General features: G+C 42.1%; 1 protein-coding gene across 19 annotated transcripts in view; it reads right to left on the reverse strand.

Annotated features, from left to right (window-relative positions):
• Positions 1–21144, reverse strand: part of APBB2 (amyloid beta precursor protein binding family B member 2) — a 357050-nt gene that overhangs the window by 164158 nt on the left and 171748 nt on the right. For all 19 annotated transcript variants that reach the window (XM_061164644.1, XM_061164641.1, XM_061164635.1 and 16 more), the window contains one exon: positions 19823–20632. In XM_061164644.1, the coding sequence (XP_061020627.1) occupies positions 19823–20632 (810 nt within the window). The remainder of the gene's footprint in view (positions 1–19822; positions 20633–21144) is intronic.

Below are 21144 nucleotides of genomic sequence, written 5' to 3' on the forward strand. Positions count from 1 at the left end.
GAGTCCTCTGGAGAATATCTTGCACTCTGAAATGTTCATACCCCTATTAACTTTAACCTGTTCTTTCTTAAGTGTAAGAATACAACCTACAAAACACTTTAAATGAGATTATAGTAGGCCAGAGTAACTTATAATGAATGATCCTGATTAGTTTTTTAAAAACATATGCCAAGAACACAGGAAAAAAATACACATGGAGTTCTAACTATAGTAATTTTCTCCTGCTTCTTGGTACTGAGCCTGAAGTGATATGATTTTGTTTGTTCATTTTTGGTAAATGAGGGGAGAAAAAAAGCAAAACGCACAGAAAAGCTCTAGGCTTTTTAACTTCTTTCCAAGATAGACGCACTTTTAATTTACAGCTTTGAAAATTCTCTTTCCTGAATTATAGCTTATCCCTTGGTTTTCCAGGTTTCTTTTAGAATCTTCAGAACAACAGAAAGTATTTTTCAGCTGAGGATTCTACTCATTTCAGCTTTTCATAAGGTGAACTGAGGCTTCTTTTAAGAATCTTCTTTGAGAATGTTCAGGATGGTCTGAATTAGAAAGTTATAAACCCTACCAGATGATAGCACTCTACAACCAGGAGAAATTTGTTTTAATCCCGACTCTACTTCTGTCTCTCTCTGACACAAGCACATACCATAAATTCATACTGAAAGTAATGGTGTGAAAACTGTCAATTAAGGTTGAAAAAAAAAAAATCAAAAATAAAGCACCTTTGCTAACCTAGCTAACATTCAGAATACCTTTGCTAACCTAGCTAATATTCAGAACACCTTTTTGGAAATGAAAAGCATGATACTTCATCTGACTGGTTATCAACACAGATTTTCAGTTCATTTTAGCAGCTACAGACTCCTGATACAATTCAACAATATCTTCAATATCTCCTGTATAGTACTCTTGGATGACTCGTAAATATCAATATATACTGAGAATAATAAGAGGCTTCCCTAGTAGCTCAGCTAGTAAAGAATCCACCTGCAATACAGGAGATCCCAGTTTAATTCCTAGGTCGGGAAGATACCCTGGAGAAGGGAAAGGCTACCCACTCCAGTATTCTTGGGCTTGCCTGGTGGCTCAGATGGTAAAGAATCTTCCTGCAATGCGGACGACCCAGGTTCGATCCCTGGGTTGGGAAGATCCCTTGGAGGAGGGTATGGCAACCCACTCCAGTACGCTTGCCTGGAGAATCCCCATGGACAGAGGAGCCTGGCGGGCTGCAGTCCACGGGGTCACAAAGAGTCGGACACGACTGAGCGCCTAAGCACCCAGCACAGTGGGAGTAGGAGCAAACTGACACCTGGGAAGTTGTCTCAACGAGGAGCAGGGTTTGACGGCTGGGTAAAAACACCTGGACTCCAGGCAAGTAACCCTGGAGTGCAGCTGGGACGGTCAAGGGCAGAATCCACGCCTCCTGATGCCCAGACCCAGGTGACCTCACCACCCCCAGGATGCACGCCTCTGTCCCATCTTTCCAATCAAGGTTGGTTCTCATGGGCAAAGACTGACAAACCAAACTCTACAGGGCCTTGGGGGAAAGCCGGCCAGCCTTCAGTTTGCCAGGACTTTGTTAAAACTGTGTTCTTGCCCACGCACTCAGTCTGTGCTGTGTGTACAATCCTGGTCCCTCTTACTGCACACCCAGAGCTGTGCTGCGTGCTCCCCACGCCTGGGTCCGTTAGTCCTCCCAGCCGCCAACGAGGCAGGCGCCGCCGTGAACCCCGCTTTACAGGAGCGGAAATGCACGATACGAAGTGACTCAGCACAATCATCCGTTAAATAAGGGCAGAGTTGGGATAAATATTCAACCTGTAGGCAGCATCAAAGTTTGTGTCGCAGACCCATTTCAGGGTCAAGAACCAGAGAAAAGACTTCCAGTGGCTTAATTTCTGGAGGCTATACTAATTAAGAATGCCTCTTGCATCTACCAAAAACAAAACAAAGCACTGTTTTTAAAAGGAAATGTATTTTTACACAAGCTCTTCATTAGAGTTATAATTCTTGTTAAATTTTGGCAAATCAGTACTGACTCTAAGAGGAACATGGCATTTTAAACACAAGTGCAAGCCCAGACTAAAGCAGACTCTGTGTCAGAAACCTAGGTAGCTTCCAAAAAGCATGGACTCAAATTTCGAAGGAGAATCTTAGGCATTTCAAGGATTCTCGGTACCCTGAAGCATCAACCCAAGGAGAAAAGCAGGACATAGCAGACTATTCTAGTTTGATACCATTTAAACATATCATTCATCTGATTCTGCTTCACCCAAGACATGCTCCCCAGGCAACCTTCCACTTCTGCCTGGTTTTCCTGAAAGCTTGCCAAGAGGGAGAGAATGCTTAGTCCTGCTGTTCATTGGCTAAGTCGTGTCCAACCCTTTGTGACCCCATGGACTACAGCACACCAGGCTGCCCTGTCCTTCACTATCTTCCGAGTTTGCTCAAATTTATGTCTATTGAGATGGTGGTGCCGAGTTGTGTTGTTTAGGGCAAATCAGATCATGTTATTATTATTTCTAATTAGGAAATAAAACACTGGCACTAAGAGTGTGCATTGATTGTATAAAGTCAAGAAATTCAGTTCACAGAAAAATAACCATTCTTATCAGAAATTAGTAAATTGATAATTTTGCTGGAGTATTTCAGTCTCATGAACTCCATCCCTAAGAGACAGATCTGCTTTTACAGCCTGTCAGCTAGAAAGGTCAAAAATGCCACTTGGTTAAGGACTGTTTGATGAACACTGAAGAATTGATGCTTTTGAATTGTGGTATTGGAGAAGACTCTTGACAGTCCCTTGGACTGCAAGGAGATCCAACCTGTCCATCCTAAAGGAAATCAGTCCTGAATGTTCATTGGAAGGACTGATGTTGAAGCTGAAATTCCAATACTTTGGCCACCTGATGCGAAGAACTGACTCATTTGAAAAGACCCTGATGCTGGGAAAGACTGAAGGCAAGAGGAGAAGGGGATGAGAGAGGATTAGGTGGTTGGATGGCATCACCGACTCAACGGACATGAGTTTGAGTAAACTCCGGGAGTTGGTGATGGACAGGGAGGCCTGGCGTGCTGCAGTCCATGGGGTCACAAAGAGCGACTGAACCGAACTGAACTAAGGCCTGTTGGGTGTCTTACCTGGCACAGCCTCTCAACGTTAACTTGTCAGTGGAAAAGAATGCTTGTCTTTGTACATATGGCCCCTTTACTTTAGTGCCCTTTTACTTTAGAGAAGTAAAAATAAGAAATGGAATGGATCATCCCTGTGTTTAACAGCTCAGTCGTCAGCAAATGTGATATCTAGCCACTATTCCAGAAGTGTGGCAAAATCAGGTTTAATATCTGAAACGGGAAAAAGAGCAGACTGGTTCAAAGCATCATAACTATTTCACTGTTGCGTTTTTGAGGGCAGTCCTCTAATACCACTCAACCTGGTTAAGACACCATGTTCCCACTCCATCTTTATTCTCTAACTCTTCTAAATCTAAGTATGGTTAAAACAACACAGCAAAAGAACGTGTAAAAGTCCCAGACCTAGTGGAAGAATTGTGTCCAAGTAGAGTCAAAACTCTAACTTCAGGACATTACCCTGTGACTATTGCTACAGTGTCACAAACTCACACACACAAAATCAAAAACAGCATCTTTCTCCAAAAACTAACTTCCTCCACCCAGCCTCACTATTTCTGAAAACCAGCATCTTCTTAGTCTTCAAACTGAAGATCTGACTTTGATGCTGCTCTCTCCTTCATCACTCATATCCACGGAATCACTGAAGCCCAGAGATTCCTTTCTTCCACCTCCGTTCTATTTTTAAAGCTACTAGTGTCCATTCCTTACGGTCTCTAGTGGATGACTGCGAAGCTCTCACAACTGCCCACCTCCTTTGCCCTCTGACATATTCTAAGCACCAATGTCTGATGTGCCTTCTTCAAACCCCACCTTGCAAATGACACTCCTCTTCAAATAACTATCAATTATTTTTCACTAACAAAAAGCAAGTTCAGAATTAAGCATTAGCATCCTCCAAGCTGGAATCAAGAGTGCTGGGAGAAATATCAATAACCTCAGATATGCAGATGACACCACCCTTATGGCAGAAAGTGAAGGTGAACTAAAAAGCCTCTTGATGAAAGTGAAAGAGGAGAGTGAAAAAGTTGGCTTAAAGCTCAACATTCAGAAAACTAAGATCATGGCATCCGGTCCCAACACTTCATGGGAAATAGATGGGGAGACAGAAGAAACAGTGTCAGACTTTATTTTTTTGGGCTCCAAAATCACTGCAGATGGTGACTGCAGCCATGAAATTAAAAGACGCTTACTCCTTGGAAGGAAAGCTATGACCAACCTAGACAGCATATTAAAAAGCAGAGACATTACTTTGCCAACAAAGGTCCATCTAGTCAAGGCTATGGTTTTTCCAGTGGTCATGTATGGATGTGAGAGTTGGACTATAAAGAAAGCTGAGCAAAGAAGAATTGATGCTTTTGAACTGTGGTGTTGGAGAAGACTCTTGAGAGTCCCTTGGACTGCAAGGAGATCCAAACAGTCCATCCTAAAGGAGATCAGTCCTGGGTGTTCATTGGAAGGACTGATGCTGAAGCTGAAACTCCAGTACTTTGGCCACCTCATGAGACGAGTTGACTCACTGAAAAAGACCCTGATGTTGGGAGGGATTGGGGGCAGGACGAGAAGGGGACGACAGAGGATGAGATGGTTGGATGGCATCACCAACTTGATGGACATGGGTTTGAGTAAACTCCGGGAGTTGGTGATGGACAGGGAGGCCTGGCGTGCTGTGATTCATGGGGTCGCAAAGAGTCGGACACGACTGAGCGACTGAACTGAACTGAACTGATCCTCCAATATGGCCACCACCCATCCATCTGACCTCTCTCACAATTAACCCTTCGGAGACTCTCCTCTCCAACAAAATTTGCTGCAGGCACTAACCCTCACATGGAGTGCAAAAGTTCCCAAAAGGGATTCCAGGGGACTTCTGAGGTCAAAATTATTTTCATAATATTAAGAGGTTATTTATAGTCTTTTTCACTATGTTGACATGTAACTGAGAGTGTGCAAAAAATATGGATGAAATTGCTGGCATCTCAGCATGAAGCAAGAAAATGGCACAGATTGTACTAGAAATTACCATATTTCCAATAATGTTATACATACGCCTACTGAAAACAATGCCAGCTTCACCTAAGAATGTCCTTGAAGGAGTAGAGATAATTAATTTTATTAAATCTCAACCCCTCTATACATTTCTTTAATGTAATTATTCATAAAGCACTCCTGCTGCACAAAGTAGTGTGACTGTTGTTTCAGGAAAAAGCACACGGAACACACTTTAACAGAACCACTCACAGACAAGCTATGGCTATTTGAACCTGAGTCCTGGGCAGACGTTTCCTCAAAACAAATGAGGTGGGCCTGGAGCTTCAAGGAAAACAACTGACAGTATTTGCTGCCAACGATGACATATGAGCTTTCAAGCAAAATCAGAATTTGGGGAAAACTCAGAAGCACCACTGAGAGCTTGACAGCTTCTCAATAATTAAGGAGTCTTCTGATGAGACAGGCGGTGAGATTAACAAACGTAAGGGTTTACATTGTATAAAGAAATGTGTCAAATCTTCATAACTCGAATGGACAGTTTCTAAGCCACCAATACATGGTTACAAAATTATGTGTGACAGACCAATGGATTTTAATAAAACAGAGTACAAAAAGTTTATTATTATGGTTTCAGATTCTACATTGAAATTACCAATTATCAAGCTTTGATGTAATACCAAAAAAAAAAAAAAAAATCCATAATTGCCTGAAAAGGTTATTTCTACCTATATATCTGTAATAGATCAGCAGGATTTTGTTTATCTCCTTCAACCAAAACAATTTACTAAGATGACACTAAAAAACAGAAGCAGGTAAGAGAACCCAGATGCCTTTAGTTAAGCCACACATTAAAGAGATTTTCAAATAAATAAAACAATACCACTACTCTCATAAATTCTTGTTGACTTTGGGGGGAAAATGGTTGTGCTTCATAAAACATCCTATTTTGTTAATATTAAAGGGTTTCTTAATTCTTTTTTAAAATGAGTAACTTTTCAAAATAGCTCATCTTTAATTTCTAATATAACAAATATTGATAGATATAATCCACATAAACAAAGGACCTTTGGCGTTCTTATAATTTTTCAAAGTGTAATGACATCCTCAAGACCAAAACTGGGAAAACAGCACCTTAGAACCAACATTTCTTTTGATTTCTTCCAGTTTTTTCTGTGTGTCCGCTACTTCTTTACTTCTCTAAGCTCCCACCTTTCGATTCTGTCCTCTTTTTGTGTCACAAGAGCCCTTCAGGTCAAGAAATACCTCATCTGGAACTTCATGACCCTGATCTGTTTTACATGCTTGGCAAAAATCTACCTGGTGTCAACAACATTAGTTCTGAGGTCAGTGTATTTGTTCCAAGTCATTTTTTGTTTGTTTGTTTAACACAAGCATATCCCAGGGATTGTTTATCCTGCATGCTCAGGATATAGCTCAGTGAATAAAACAGACTGGATCCCTTCCTCCTGCAGCTTATAGTCCAGTGATGTTACCACTCAGAGTGGTCAACCAGAGTTATGAGAAAGCTTACTAAAAAGGCAGAATTTCCAACATTGAAAAAAAAAAATTGTTTTTAAATTTTTAATGCAGAATCTCAGGCCTTAGCCCAAACCGACTGAATCACAATCTGCATTTCAACACAATCCCAGGAGATTTTCCTGTACAGTAACTTTGAGAAGCAGAGGACTTACTCATCCTCCTAATTACTCTGACCTTCTTAGATGTAAACTAATATACCCTTAATTTGTTGCACTGCTAGTATGAAGGGGCTTCCTGGTGGCTCAAGCGGAAAAGAATCTGCCTGCAATGCAGGAGACTCAGGTTCAATCCCTGGGTCAGGAAGACCCCCTGGAGAAGGAAACAGCAAGCCACTCCAGTACTCTTGCCTGGAGAATTCCATGGGCAGAGGATCCTGACAGGCTACAGTCTATGTGGTTGCAAAGAGAAATAATACAGTTTACTGCTTACACTAATCATTCATTCATTCATGAGTACCCATTGTATTTCTGGGGATTAAAGACAACAACAAAGGCAAAATAGCTTTTATCACCAAGAAAAGTTTCAGATGCGCCCGCGCTCAGTAGCTAAGTTGTGCCTGACTCTCTGCGATCCCATGGACTGTAGCCCACCAGGCTCATCCATCCATGGGATTTTCCAAGCGAGAATACTGGAGTGGGTTGCTATTTCCTCCTCCAGGGGCTCTTCCTGACTCGGGGATCAAACCTGCATTTCCTGCATTGGCAGGCATATTCTTTACCACTGTGCCACCTGGGAAGCCCGAGGAAGCCCTCCATCTTATAGCAAGCATTTTTTGAAAAGTTAGCTGTCATTACAATTATTGTCTTATCTTTGCTGTGAGAGGGAGGTTTCAATCTCATAGCAAAGATAAGACAATAATTATAATGACAGCTAACATTTCAAAAAATGTTTTCTGTGAGCCAGGTATTGTGCCAAGGGTTTTAAGTAAGAATTTTATAAGGTCAATTCTATTATTACTCCTACTTTAGAGAAAAGAAACTTGGCACCCAGAGGTTAAGAAAGTGATGGAACTGGGATGAAACAGGATGTTTGACTGTCAAACCCAGAAAGAGGTGAATGCTGTAACGAAGTTAAAGATTTAAAAGAATCTTGAGGAAGGAGCCTGTGAGTTCCTTGAAGGCAAGATTATGCCTTAATCTTGGAATCACCTAGAGAACTAGCGTGGTTCCTTGTACATATTAGGAACTCAGTAGACATTCATCAGCTGAAAGTATTAAGGTTAACCTACCATCCTTACTAAAGGTACATTAAGGTTAACCTATCACCCTTACTAAACAGTATCCTAAAAATAAACAGTCTAGATTTTACCAATCCAATAATCCTTAACTACACTGAAGATGCTGAGAAGGATAGGGGGCAGGAGGAGAAGGGGATGACAGAGGATGAGATGGTTGGACAGCATCACCGACTCAGTGGACATGGGTTTGGGTGAACTCCGGGAGTTGGTGATGGACAGGGAGGCCTGGCGTGCTGCGATTCATGGGGTCGCAAAGAGTCAGACACGACTGAGCGACTGAACTGAACTGAAATGAACACTGAAGATACAATGGGCCTGAGGTTGAAAATGCTTCTCTCTGATATTTGATACAAAGAGTCCATTCTCTGACTCTGCGTTCTTATATTACAGCATGTAGAGGAAAAATAAACAGGAGACAGAAGGACAAGACAACTAAAAGCCACTCAGGAATCCTGGAAGAAGCTGATGCTTATTCCGGGGCAAGAAAGAAGAGCAGGAGGTCACAGAATGTCTTTCTTGTCCATAGTGAGCAAAGGATGAAAGAAAATGTTGGTCAGAGGTAGGTCCCCCCAGAAACACATCCCTGGAGCAGAAACTAAAGGAGCTAGCCCGTCACAGAGGAGTGTCCCTGCAGGCTTCTGATACCAGGCATCGCGCTCCTCTCAGCCCTTGAGCTTCCTTTTCTGCACTTCCCAAAAGCCCTTTCCCAATGGTTTGGAGTTGAGGTCATCTCTACTCTCTTACTTTCTGAGAATGTTACACGGAACTGCAACCATCTTTTCTTCTGGAATACCCTCAGAAAATGTTCTGTAGTTCTATTAACACCATTCCACACATCAGTTAGGGATTAAGAAGACTCTCATGAGCCAGTCATCTTGTATACCCAGCCATCACACACACTATCCTGTGTCAGAAAAAAGTGTTCTGGTAACAAACAAATAACAGGCCAACATCAGCTTCCTAAGCAAGCCATTTACAAGATAGAGATCCAGCTTTAGAATATCCTAGATGTACCAACTGAGTACAGTTTTATATGAAGAGTTCTTTAAATTATGCTGATGAAGAGAAATAATTGCCTAACAATGTCCTTAATGATATTAAAGAAGAGTCTTTGCAAAGATTAAACGCAATCATATTCAAGAGTAAATCTACAGATGGCAAAACAAAATGAAAAAAAAAAAAGGGAAAACTAAAGTACTAATAAATATCACCTCCCTTCTTAGATACTGACAATAATGTTTTAGAGTCCCATTCTCTCACTTTCTGACCCTTACACACGGAATGCTGACTACATATGATTTTCTAATAGTTAAATGATTCAATCTTCCAGTCAAATCTGTTTGAATAGGAAGCTTTTATTTAACTGCTTTGAACCCAAGGTATCTCAGAGGGAAATACAAGATAAAAATTAAGAGTAGCTGGTAACTGCACTCACATTTATGAAAGCAAACTGGGTGTTTAACTGAGCCAGACTTGAAGCACAAAAAATTTATGAACCACCCACATCCTAGCTCTTGAAAAGCTAATGTTTCCCCTCCTCTAACCAGATTAACAGATGGAGAGCTCTGAGAGTCATCTGAAGATGTCTTTGGAAATTTTAAGCATGTTTTGCTTAACAGTTCATGTCACACTTTATAAATCCACCAGAAGGCATGGGACTGTGCCTAGGATGACTATGGTTAAAAGAAGTCTGTGGGTGCAGGCATGCTGCTACTACCGCATTAGATGCATGCAGCTGCAACAGGCAAGACCAACTGCAGTCAAGCTCTTTCTAGGATAACAGTTTCACGTGAATGTTTGTGGCCGAGTCCACCAACACTCAGAGCAGGGGTCCACAGGCCTAACGTCTTAAGCCCCAGAAGACAGGACCCATCTGAAGGCTGCCGCTGACTGGGACTCCAAGGCATTTGAGTCCAGCATTGTGAGACATCTGGATTAAGAAATGGGAAACTCCTATCTTTATGTAAAAGCTACTAATTTCTAAGCACTGGCATCTAACTCAAAACACCATCTGGTAGACAAAACCTGTCTATGTGTTTCCTGTGTGCTCCTTAGCACGACCCATTTGTGACTTCTGGAACTTTCATGGCATCATATTGTCTTTGCATTGTCTCAAAGTTAGGATCACAGGTTTTCTTTTATACTCTGCCCAGCTCCTAAAAACATACTGTATGTTTGGTAAGCAGTGTCTCTTAAACAGAGGTAAGAAAAGCATGGCTACAACTGTACCCCAATTTAAAAAAAAGAAAGAAAAGCATGGTTGTTACTGACATCCCTGTGTCTCTGATTTTAAGTTTGGACCCAAAGGAATAACACCATCTCTGTATCGCCACAGTCCCTGAACTATCCTGTTTAGAACCAAGCAACACTGCTGAATGTAAAGCTTTACTATGTCGTCATCGGTTTTTTCCTGCCCTTTCCACAGTCACCCACCAATCTTGGCTGGGTTTGTGGTTTCAGATTCACCAGTATCAGGTCCACACTTAAGTTACTTCATGGGAGAATTTGGACGAAAGCTATCCCAAATTATCTTGAGGTCCTTTGCAGCATACTCCACTCACTTATCCATTCTGACAAGATCTGCAAGTACTAATTTTCCTTCCCAAAAAACTTGAATACAGTAATTCCTGCAAACATCCCTTCACAGCTCCTCTGGGTCTCAGAGGTTAAGAAATCACCTACAAAGGCATCTGTACTGGATTGAACAGAATTCCCCTAAAATTCATATCCACTCAGACTCTCAGGATGTGATCTTATTTGGAAATACAGTCTTTGCAGATATAATCAGTTAAAAGTGTGAGTCCATATTGGACTAGGGTAGGCCCTAAATCCAATGACTGCTGTCCTTGTAAGAAGGCTGTGGGAAGACACAGGCAGACACTGCAGTGATGCAACAAGTCAAGATGCGCCAAGCACTGCCAGGACCCACCGGAAGCCTGGAAGGGCCAGCAAGAGCCTTCAGAGGAACACGACTCGACGGATACTTTGATTTCAAACTTTGAGCATCCAGAACTGTGAGAGAATAAATATCTTTGTTTAAGCAATCATGTGTAAGGCAATTTGTTGCAGGAGCCCTGAGAAACTGATAAAACACCTAAACTTCTCCCCTTCTTTGCTTGAAAACTTACATTGCCCAGGATCTAAGAATGGGCTTTATCTTTCCATATTTCCTGAGGCCTGACATGTAAAATGTGACAAAGAACCCAGGGACACATCCCAGAAGGCAACTACATGTATGTGCGTGTGTGTGAGAAGCGGGTGCTTCCTCCAGGGAGACAAGAAGCTGTGTGTGAGCTATCTGAGGTTACAGGCTGGTTCTAATTTAATTCTATATCTAGGGGACCTAGCACAGTCCACAGATAAACTTTTAAAAAATAACTGTTCTGTGTTTGTATATATGGATTAATGAAAAAAATGAATGAATGAATTAAAATAAAGCAATGGTGAACAAACTCACCATAAGTCTCTCTATGAGTTTAACTTTAGGTTCTTTTGTGAGAACAATAGGTTAGGAGAGAATGTTCATGATGAAATTTGACTAGAAAGCTTCTCAAAGTGGCCAGTAGTATTGTTGTCTCTATAATCCACTAAATCACAGTCTTAGAGGCTACGTGTCCTTCTCCAAGGAGGCATCACCTGGCACTTCTGGGAGCTCCTCACACAGGACTACTAGAGGACTCCATCCAGTCGTTTCCTAAGCAGCCACTCTCTGTCTCTGCCCACATCCTCTCCCCAGACGCTAAGCAACTTGCGAAACTGGGTTCTAAAATTTTTACTTTCAAAATGCCATTAAAGCATACTGAGAGAGGGGGAAAAAATCATGAATTACACTTCTTCAATGGGCTTCCCAGGTTGCTCAGAGGTTAAGAATCTGCCTGCCAATGCAGGAGATGCAGATTTGATCCCTGGGTCAGGAAGATCCCCCGGAGGAGGAAAGAGCAACTCACCCTAGTATTTTTGCCTGTAGAGACCCATGGACAGAGGAATCTGGTGGGCTATATAGTCCATGGGGGTCACAAAAGTTGGACATGACTGATCGAGTAAGCACACACACATGGTGATTAATCTAAAAAAAGAAAAGAAAAGGATTCCTTACGTTCTATCAGCTCTGAAGAGCAATGGTCTCCTGCAGGTCTTCATCTGTCAAAAATCTATTCAGTCTTCTGCACAGACAACTTAATGCCCTAACTTCCATATCCCAAACAATTAAAGTTTCTTTCTCCTCTAAGCTCCCTCTATCCCATAGCATGCCAGCATTTCATAGCTCCTTCTTGGTTCCATCTTCAATATACCAACAGTCTTATGTTCATGACTAGACTGTTACAACTTTTGTGGCCACTCATTTCATTCTATCTATTTTTAGCATGTGCCCTGAAGTACCTCGAATAATACTTCATAATGGAAAGCAACCAAAATCTATCTTGTCATTCAACTGAATATATATATTTTTTCTGGAACTTTCCAAAAATAATTAATTGAGCAAAATAATTTTCTTAAGTTCATGGGGTTAGATAAAAAAGTCTTTTTATCCATCTGAGGCCCGAGGTACTAAAATCTAATTTGGAAATCACACCATCCACCCAGAACACAATCCGTCGGAGTTATTTTGGAAACATTTCACGTGTGTCTTCTTCAATTCCTCCTGTCACATCTGGGAACTCTCAATTGAGATGACAAGAAAGAAAGGCGGGTGAATCACTACAGGGTGTTTAAAAGATTAAAATGAATGCAGCAGGACAAACCAACTGAACACTGGGCCTTTTCTATATTCTGGATGTTTGCTTTTTTGTTTTTTTTCCTTTAAGGGATGAGAGCTTTCAAAAAGTAATTTAAAAATACTTTATGTTTGAAATTGCCAAAAACTATTGACAGAAAATTTAAAAATTTCTAAAAAGTGTTAATAATATCAACTCATCCGAAGCTCTAACACTCTTAAGCTAGCAAAGGCCAGAAATAATTAGTGCAGCCAACTGTGTTGACATAATTAGGTTCGTGCCTTGGCTTTTGCCCTCAGCAGCTACGCAACTTTCAAGAGTTCCACTTTGCTTGCCTTAAGACTGGAAACCAATCAATTTAAGACATCAAAGGGTTTAAACTCTTAAGCAATACACATTGACTCACAATGAAATCAACTCACAAAGTATGCAGGCAAGTGAAAACAAAATGGTTCTTTTCTCTGGTTGCTCTGAATTGTAGACTTACGGTAGCTCAGCTGTGTAAAGAACTTGCCTGCAATGAAGGAGATCCCTGTTCAACTCCTGGCTGGGGAAGATCCCCTGGAGATGGGATAGGCTAGCCACTCCAGTATTCATGGGCTTTCCTGGTGGCTCAAACAGTAAAAAAAAATCTGCCCACAATGCGGGAGACCTGGGTTCAATCCCTGGATTGGGAAGATTCCCGGAGAAGGGCACAGCAACCCACTCCAGTATTCTTGCCTGGAAAACTGGGAGCCTGACGAGCTACAGTTCATGGCGTCGCAAAGAGCTGGACACAATTGAGTGAGCGCAGCACAGAGACGTCTAATACAAAGAATGTTTGTGATGGACTGAAATGCTGGCCCCAACTCTTCATCTCTCCCTGGAGCCTAGAATAAAATAAGAATCACCCTGTAAGAGTCACCCTATCCAGGTGTTCTGAACAACTATTTTATATAAGTTGTGCTTACTTTTTCTTTTCTTTTGGCTTCACCGTGCAGCACGATCAGAGATTAAACCCATGCCTTCTGGAGTGGAAGGAAGCGCGTGTGTGTCTGTGGCGCTCAACTGTACGCATGCTCAGTCGCCTCCGACTTTGCAACCCCACGGGCTATATATAGCCTGCCAGGCTCATCTGTCCATGGGATTTCGCAGGCAAGAATACTGGAATGGGTTTCCATTTCCTATTCCAGTGGAAGTATAGAGTCTTCACTGCTGGACCACCAGGAAAGCCCCTTCCTTCTGTTTTTATAGCTAGACTGATGTAGCAAAACGCAGAGAGTATGCATGTTTGTGGTCCAGCTCCATCTACCCAACCAGCAAACAGATAACGTTGACGGAGCTTGTCACTATGTGTTGCCTACTGTGAGAAAAGATTCGTATCCACACATGATAAAGACTTGGCCCCTGCTTTCACAGAGCTCCAAGTCCAAACAAAAACCTTTCAGTAAGGTTACAAACTGCTGAGAGGAATGTGATAACCCGAGACTTGGAAACATTGCCTTGAGGTACAGAAAAAGGACTTTCAACAGCTCAGAGGGCCTGGAAAGATTTCACAGAGGAGCTAAGAGTTGAGCTGAAACGCAACTGCTTTTAAGAATGAAAAGATCCTCTAAAATATAATTTTCCATCCTCTAGATTATAAAGATACTCTGGTTGAAGTGTATAAAGTCTGATGTATTCAGCCACTGGTGCCACAAGCCAAGGTCTCAAAACTATGATACAGTGGGAAAATGTTGGATGCTGGGTCTAGAGACCTTGGTTCACACCCCAGCATGGTCGCCGAGTGTGAGGAAGTCCCCAAACAAGATCTGGAACCCAGAATTTCACTGTGCCCTCCACAATGACTGATTCATCAGTATTTCCCCATTATGAAGCAACATGTTCAGTTAAGTTATAAAATAAGTTCAGTTCAGTTCAGTCGCTCAGTTGTGTCCAACTCTTTGCGACCCCATGGACTGCAGCACGCCAGGCCTCCCTGTCCATCACCAACTCCCGGAGTTTACTTAGACTCACGCCCATTGAGTTGGTGATGCCGTCCAACCACCTAATCCTCTCTCGTCCCCTTCTCCTCCCACCTTCAATCTTTCCCAGCATCAGGGTCTTTTCCAGTGAGTCAGTTCTTTGCATCAGATGGTCAAAATATTAGAGTTTCAACTTCAGCATCAGTCCTTCCAAAGAACACCCAGGACTGATTTCCTTTAGGATGGACTGTTTGGATCTCCTTGCAGTCCAAGGGACTCTCAAGAGTCTTCTCCAACACCACAGTTCAAAAGCATCAATTCTTCTGTGCTCAGCTTTCTTTATAGTCCAACTCTCACATCCATACACGACTACTGGAAAAACCATAGCCTTGATTAGATGGACCTTTGTTGGCAAAGCAATGTCTCTGCTTTTTAATATGCTGTCTAGGTTGGTCATAACTTTTCTTCCAAGGAATAAGCATCTTTTAATTTTATTGCTGCAGTCACCATCTCCAGGGACTTTGGAGCCCCCCCACAAAATAAAGTCTGTCACTGTTTCTATTGTTTCCCCATCTATTTCCCATGAAGTGATGGGACCAGATGCCATGATCTTAGTTTTCTGAATGTTGAGCTTTAAGCCAACTCTTCACTCTCCTCTTTCACTTTCATCAAGAGAATCTTTAGTTCTTCTTCACTTTCTGCCGTAAGGATGGTGTCACCTGCATATCTGAGGTTACTGATATTTCTCCCGGCAATCTTGATTCCAGCTTGTGCTTCATCCAGCCCAGCATTTCTCATGATGTACTCTGCATATAAGTTAAATATGCACGGTAACAATATACAGCATTGACATACTCCTTTCCCGATTTGGAACCAGTCTGTTGTTCCATGTCTGGTTCTAACTGTTGCATCTTGACCTGCATACAGATTTCTGAAGAGGCAGGTCAGGGGGTCTGGTATGCCCATCTCTTGAAGAATTTTCCACAGTTTGCTGTGATCCACACAGTCAAAGGCTTTGGCATAGTCAGTAAAGCAGAAGTAGATGTTTTTCTAGAACTCTCTTACTTTTTTTTTCTTGTAGGTCTTCATAGAACTGTTCAACTTCAGCTTCTTCAGCATTATCGGCCGAGGCAGAGACCTGAATTACTGTGATATTGAATGGTTTGATTGGAAACAAACAGAGATAGATCATTCTGTCATTTTTGAGATTGCATCCAAGTACTGCATTTCAGACTCTCTCGTTGACTGTGAAGGCTACTCCATTTCTTCTAAGGGATTCTTGCCCACAGTAGTAGATATAACAGTCATCTGAGTTAAATTCACCCATTCCAGTCTATTTTAGCTCACTGATTCCTAAAATGTTGATGTTCACTCTTGCCATCTCCTGTTTGACCACTTCCAATTTGCCTTGATTCATGGACCTAATATTCCAGGTTCCTATGCAATATTGCTCTTTATAGCATTGGATTTTACTTCCATCACCAGTCACATCAACAACTGGGTATTGTTTTTGCTTTGGCTCCGTCTCTTCATTCTTTCTGGAGTTATTTCTCCACTGATCTCCAGTAGCATAAAGGGCACCTACCGACCTGGGGAGTTCATCTCTCAGTGTCCTATCTTTTTGCCTTTTCATACTGTTCATGGGGTTCTCAAGGCAAGAATACTGAAGTGGTTTGCCATTCCCTTCTCCAGTTTTTTCAGAACTCTCCACCATGACCCATATGTCTTGGGTGGCCCTATACGGCATGGCTCATAGTTTCATTGAGTTAGATAAGGCTGTGGTCCATGTGATCAGATTGGATAGTTTTCTGTGACTGTGGTTTTCAGTCTGTCTGCCCTCTGATGGAGAAGGATAAGAGGCTATGGAAGCTTCCTGATAGGAGAGACTGACTCAGGGGGAAACTGGGTCTTGTTCTGATGGGTGGGGCCATGATCAGTAATATATCAATATCAAATAAAATAAAATAAGTACCTGATATCAAAATCAGACATTGATTAAAATAGAACATCAAATGATTTACTCATTACATCAGGGCCATTTGGGGATATGTAGATGACCTCCGTTTTTATTCAATTAATCAGTATTTACTTACTAAGTTCACCTGCTATATTTCAGGCACGTCATGACAGTACAAAGATGAAGACAAATCACCAATCCTTTCTCTTAGGGTACAGAAAGTCCTAACTAAAATAAGAGACCAAAGTATAAGTAATTCACAATTAAGACACAAGTAAACTTTGATGTCCCACTGCTGCACTGATAATGATTATCGTCAATAAAAGCAAGCACTAATATTTATTAAGTTCTTAGTATATGCCAGACACTGTTCTAAGGGCGCTTCAAATATGTCTTCATTTAATCTTCACAGCAGGTCTATGCTAAAACATTACTAGCACCCCCACTCTACAGTTGAGAGGCTACGCAAACTGCCAACGTGGAGCCCAGCGGAGATCTGAACTCAGGCAGTTGACTCAAGAACCCGTCCCCTTACTGCTAAGTTAGTGAAGCATTAGACCCACTATCACACCATCTGATTTGGTTTTCTGTGTATATCCTGCCTTTGTACACATTAGGAATGAACCAAACTTTGAAAATGGCCATTCCATAGGACCCAGTCAGTTCATACTCTATTAAGCCCCTATGAAATGTCATCAAGTTTCTTCTTTTTTTTTTTATGGCCACACTGCGTGGTCTGTGGGCTCTTAGTTCCCAGACCAGGGGTTGAACCCAGGCCCACAGCAGTGAGAGTGTGGAGTCCCAATCACTGGGCTACCTGGGAAGTCCCAAGAGGTGTTTTCTCAATGGGAGTTCACAAGGGGCTCTGAAGAAATTCCAAAAGAATTCCCAAATATTCATTCTGAAGGGATGGCTTCTAATATTTGTTTTAAAAAACCCCTCAATCTCACAGCTTTAGAGTCGAGTCACAGCTAACACATTTTTCCAAGCACATCTAAATCAAAACGTCTATCCTTAGCGACCCATCATGGACCATCACCATACCGTCATCCTTACTCTAAAACTCAAGGTCGTCAAAAGTGACTTGAAGAATGAAAAATGAACCTAACCCCTCAACAAGTCAGAAAACTCTAACCTAGTACACATCACACGCCAAGCACTCTAATGGGTTCTGTAGAGACACTCAGCAAGTAACACCAGACACTGAGCAAATGAGCAGCGAGCCGAGGAGACCTGGCAAGGATCCCTGGAGAGAAGAGCAGGGAGCCGGGCCAGCGCATGCGGTCAGTTTAAACTCCGTGCTCTCTGCCAGCCCTGACTGACACCGGCACTCAACAAGCGAAGGGGTTGGGACAGAACAACCCTAAACATTCAGCATCAGGGGAACTGTTAAACCACGGAGCTTTAAGAGCGTGGAACAGCATGCTTAACACTTAAACTCAGCCTGAGGTAGAACACTGCTATGCCCTGATATGGACTGATCTGCAAAATACATACTTCAGCAGAAAAAGCGAAACATTCATAAGATACTGTCAGTCATGTTTTAAACTTTTTACCATGGAAAATTTTAGGCACACAAAAGTAGAGAGAACGTAATAATAAAGCCTTGTGTACCCACCTTTAGCAAGGATTAGCTTATGGACAAAATGTCATACACGTATTATTTCAATAAGAATATATTACACTATATATTATTCTACGATATTCTAGTATGTATCTCGACAAGGTAAAGACTCTTTAAAAATATTATGAAATGGGGGGAAATTTTAAAGTTTATTATAAATGTGGGTATATGCCTAAAATGGCTCCTGAAAAAAAAAATGCTTTAAAAAAAAAAAAGTAGTGGTTTTCATTGGAAAAAAGGCCAACAGAGTGAGGAACAGGGGAGACTTTACCTAAAACATTTCAGTAAGATTTGAAGTGTAACTACAACAGGGAGCGCTGTGCTCAGAAGAGCCCCAGAAAGGCTGCCGTGACCTGAGGAAGGCAGTGTGGCCTCAGCGGAGGACGCTGGACACACGAGGTCAAGTCTGAACCGAGATACTCAAGGAATCGTTTGTATAGATTCAGAGGCTAGCAGGCGACAGTTTTCATTGGCTACAGGATATGAATTCTCTAAATGTAAAAAGTAATAGAGAGTTGTGAACTCAGTGACATTACTAAACATAATTATAATTCCAATAATGTGCAAGCCCAGACATTTATGAGATGAAATGGGCTCATCTCAACCTCCCTAACTGCCATATACCCAGCAACAGCAAGCTGATGAAATCTATCATGTAAAGCACTGTGATTTTAAAGGGCACTGGAAAAAACCTTTTTTTTTTTTTTCTTTTTTTAAACAAGGTAATGTCTTATTTTCTCCTTCTCTTTTCCTATCTGTAGTCCGTGTAATTTCTCTGCCTTATAGGTTGGGAAAATGTCATTTCCTTCCCTGGTGGTTCTATCTGTAGCATCTGTATCACATTAACACAGCCCTGGGAACCATGAGATGCAGGGTTAGGGGAAAGAAAGAAGCCTTTGTGTGTGCTTGTTTACAGTGAACTCAGATACAATTCAGTTCTCCAATCTTTTAACCTTATGATCAGTAAAAGGGGACTATGAGAAGATAAGACAAAAAGTGGCTCAGTTTTAGGACCCTGCTCATTTCTGTGACAATTTTCAGTTCTGTGAAAAATCCAAAGATGTTACAAATATAGACAAAAGTCAAGAAAGACTGGTCTCAACTAGACTAGTTAAAATCCAAAACTTCTGAAAATATATTAAAAGTAACACCACTTTCTCACTTTCAAATATCACTTGCACAAGGTTAATAACATTTCCCAGTAAAGGTCAAAAAGGAAATGTCTTTAATGAATAGACTTTCAACTTCTTAAACTTTAAACTTTTCATTAGCTTGAGCATAAACACATTTTCCTGAGAATTTTAAAAATAGTTGTTCTCTTTCTCAGGTTGCATCCACCCCTGGCAACTGGCTTATTATTTTCCTTACAAAACCCATTGTTTCGAGACAGTATGTAGAAACGGTTCACCTAACCACTGGCAGTATAATTTCCAAATAAGTGATGTTTTACTGTATTTAACACCAGGGACGTATTTCTTTTATAAAAATGCTTCCCAGGACAAACAACTTATGTATGAATCAAAATGAAAAGGCTGAGTACTTTTCACATAGATAGCCCAATTTTTCCCTAAGAGGCTCAAGTTCTTCTCCACCTGCAAATGACAATTTTGGGGGAGGGGGTCACTGCAGAGATTAATTCCATCAAGAAGGGAAAGTGCCACCGCAGGCTACACCTCTCCCGGGTACCTGTCTCGTCCGGGGAGCTGGGGGAGGCGCTGTCTTGGGACAGAGTGGTCCAGCTGGACTCCTCATCGCTTGGCGCCAGGTTCTGGATCCGGTGGAGTGCGCAGTCGGTTTTGGCCCCCGTTTTAGGATGATCCTTCTTGGTCTCTGGGCTGGATGATACTGTGGCTGTGTGGCCCTCCTCGGGGCTAGGCTGGGGCTTGTTTGGTTTCTGCAGCAGCACGCCGCCGTTCCCGACAGTGGGGGAGGCCTGGCCGGGCTGGGCCTTCTCTCCAACAGCCCCAGGCTGGTTGCCCACGTTCTGCTCCAGTTCCCTGGTGGAGGTCTCCAGGTCTGCATAGTAGTTCAGGAAGTTCTTGGTTCTCCGGGGCTGGGAGGGTAAAATCTCACAGTCTGGGGAATCCCGAGGGTGGGGCTCTTTACCCTCTAACTTCTCAGAAGTGATGTTGATGACCGCGGTGGGGCTGACGTTCCTGTTGGGGTCCTGCTGCCCTTGTTCTGCAGCCTTCCGGAGCTGGTTCTCCCCATTTTTCACCAGCTTGATGTTGGCAGAGCCATTTCCCAGCAGGGGCTGTGCGGCTGGATCCGAGAGGCCCATGGCCGCCTGGATATTAGTTAGTGCATACTTTTTCCTGCATTTGGGGGGTGTGCTATTCTTGGTTTCTGCGTGTTTTATTTCGGCGTTCAATAGTTCATTGTGGGAAGACCGGAGATTGAGGGTGTTTGGCGGTGTGACTGGGCTGTTCCGATTCGTGACGTCTGTGGTTCCGCTGCTGGCCATAAACACCGCCAAAGAGTCTACACCTGAGTCAGCTGGGAAAAAAGAAGAAAGCTGGTCATTAGATGCCTGGCATATCAAATGACTTAGCGTACAGACTGAGCAAACACTTCTATACAGAAAATTGAAAAGAATCAATGCTTCCACTGCAGTTTTCTAGAACTGACCCATCTTCCTCTCTCTTTTCACCATGTGCTCATACATTAACCAGGAGCAAATAAAAGGCTTAACGTGGCTACACAAAAGCCAATTTATAGAAAAGCGTGGTGGTCTGAGGTTTCAAATTTTACTTAGAATTAAAATGTATCTCTCTTTTGAATTCATATAAAAGCACTTTCTTCCCACAGCTGGTCTTCATTTTTTTCACAACCTCGAAAATCATCTGCTTTCTAAACATTTACACCACATTTCTATTTTGTCGTTACCTCAAGGCAACAAAAAGGTTGCTCAGAAAGCCTCTAGGGCTCCAGCATTCTTAATTAACCTGAAAGGTCACTGTTCAGTAAGGCACCGCGCATCCAAGGTAATTTTTCTCCACCATATTCAG

Source organism: Dama dama, chromosome 17, assembly GCF_033118175.1.
Source record: "Dama dama isolate Ldn47 chromosome 17, ASM3311817v1, whole genome shotgun sequence".
Classification (NCBI taxonomy): domain Eukaryota; kingdom Metazoa; phylum Chordata; class Mammalia; order Artiodactyla; family Cervidae; genus Dama; species Dama dama.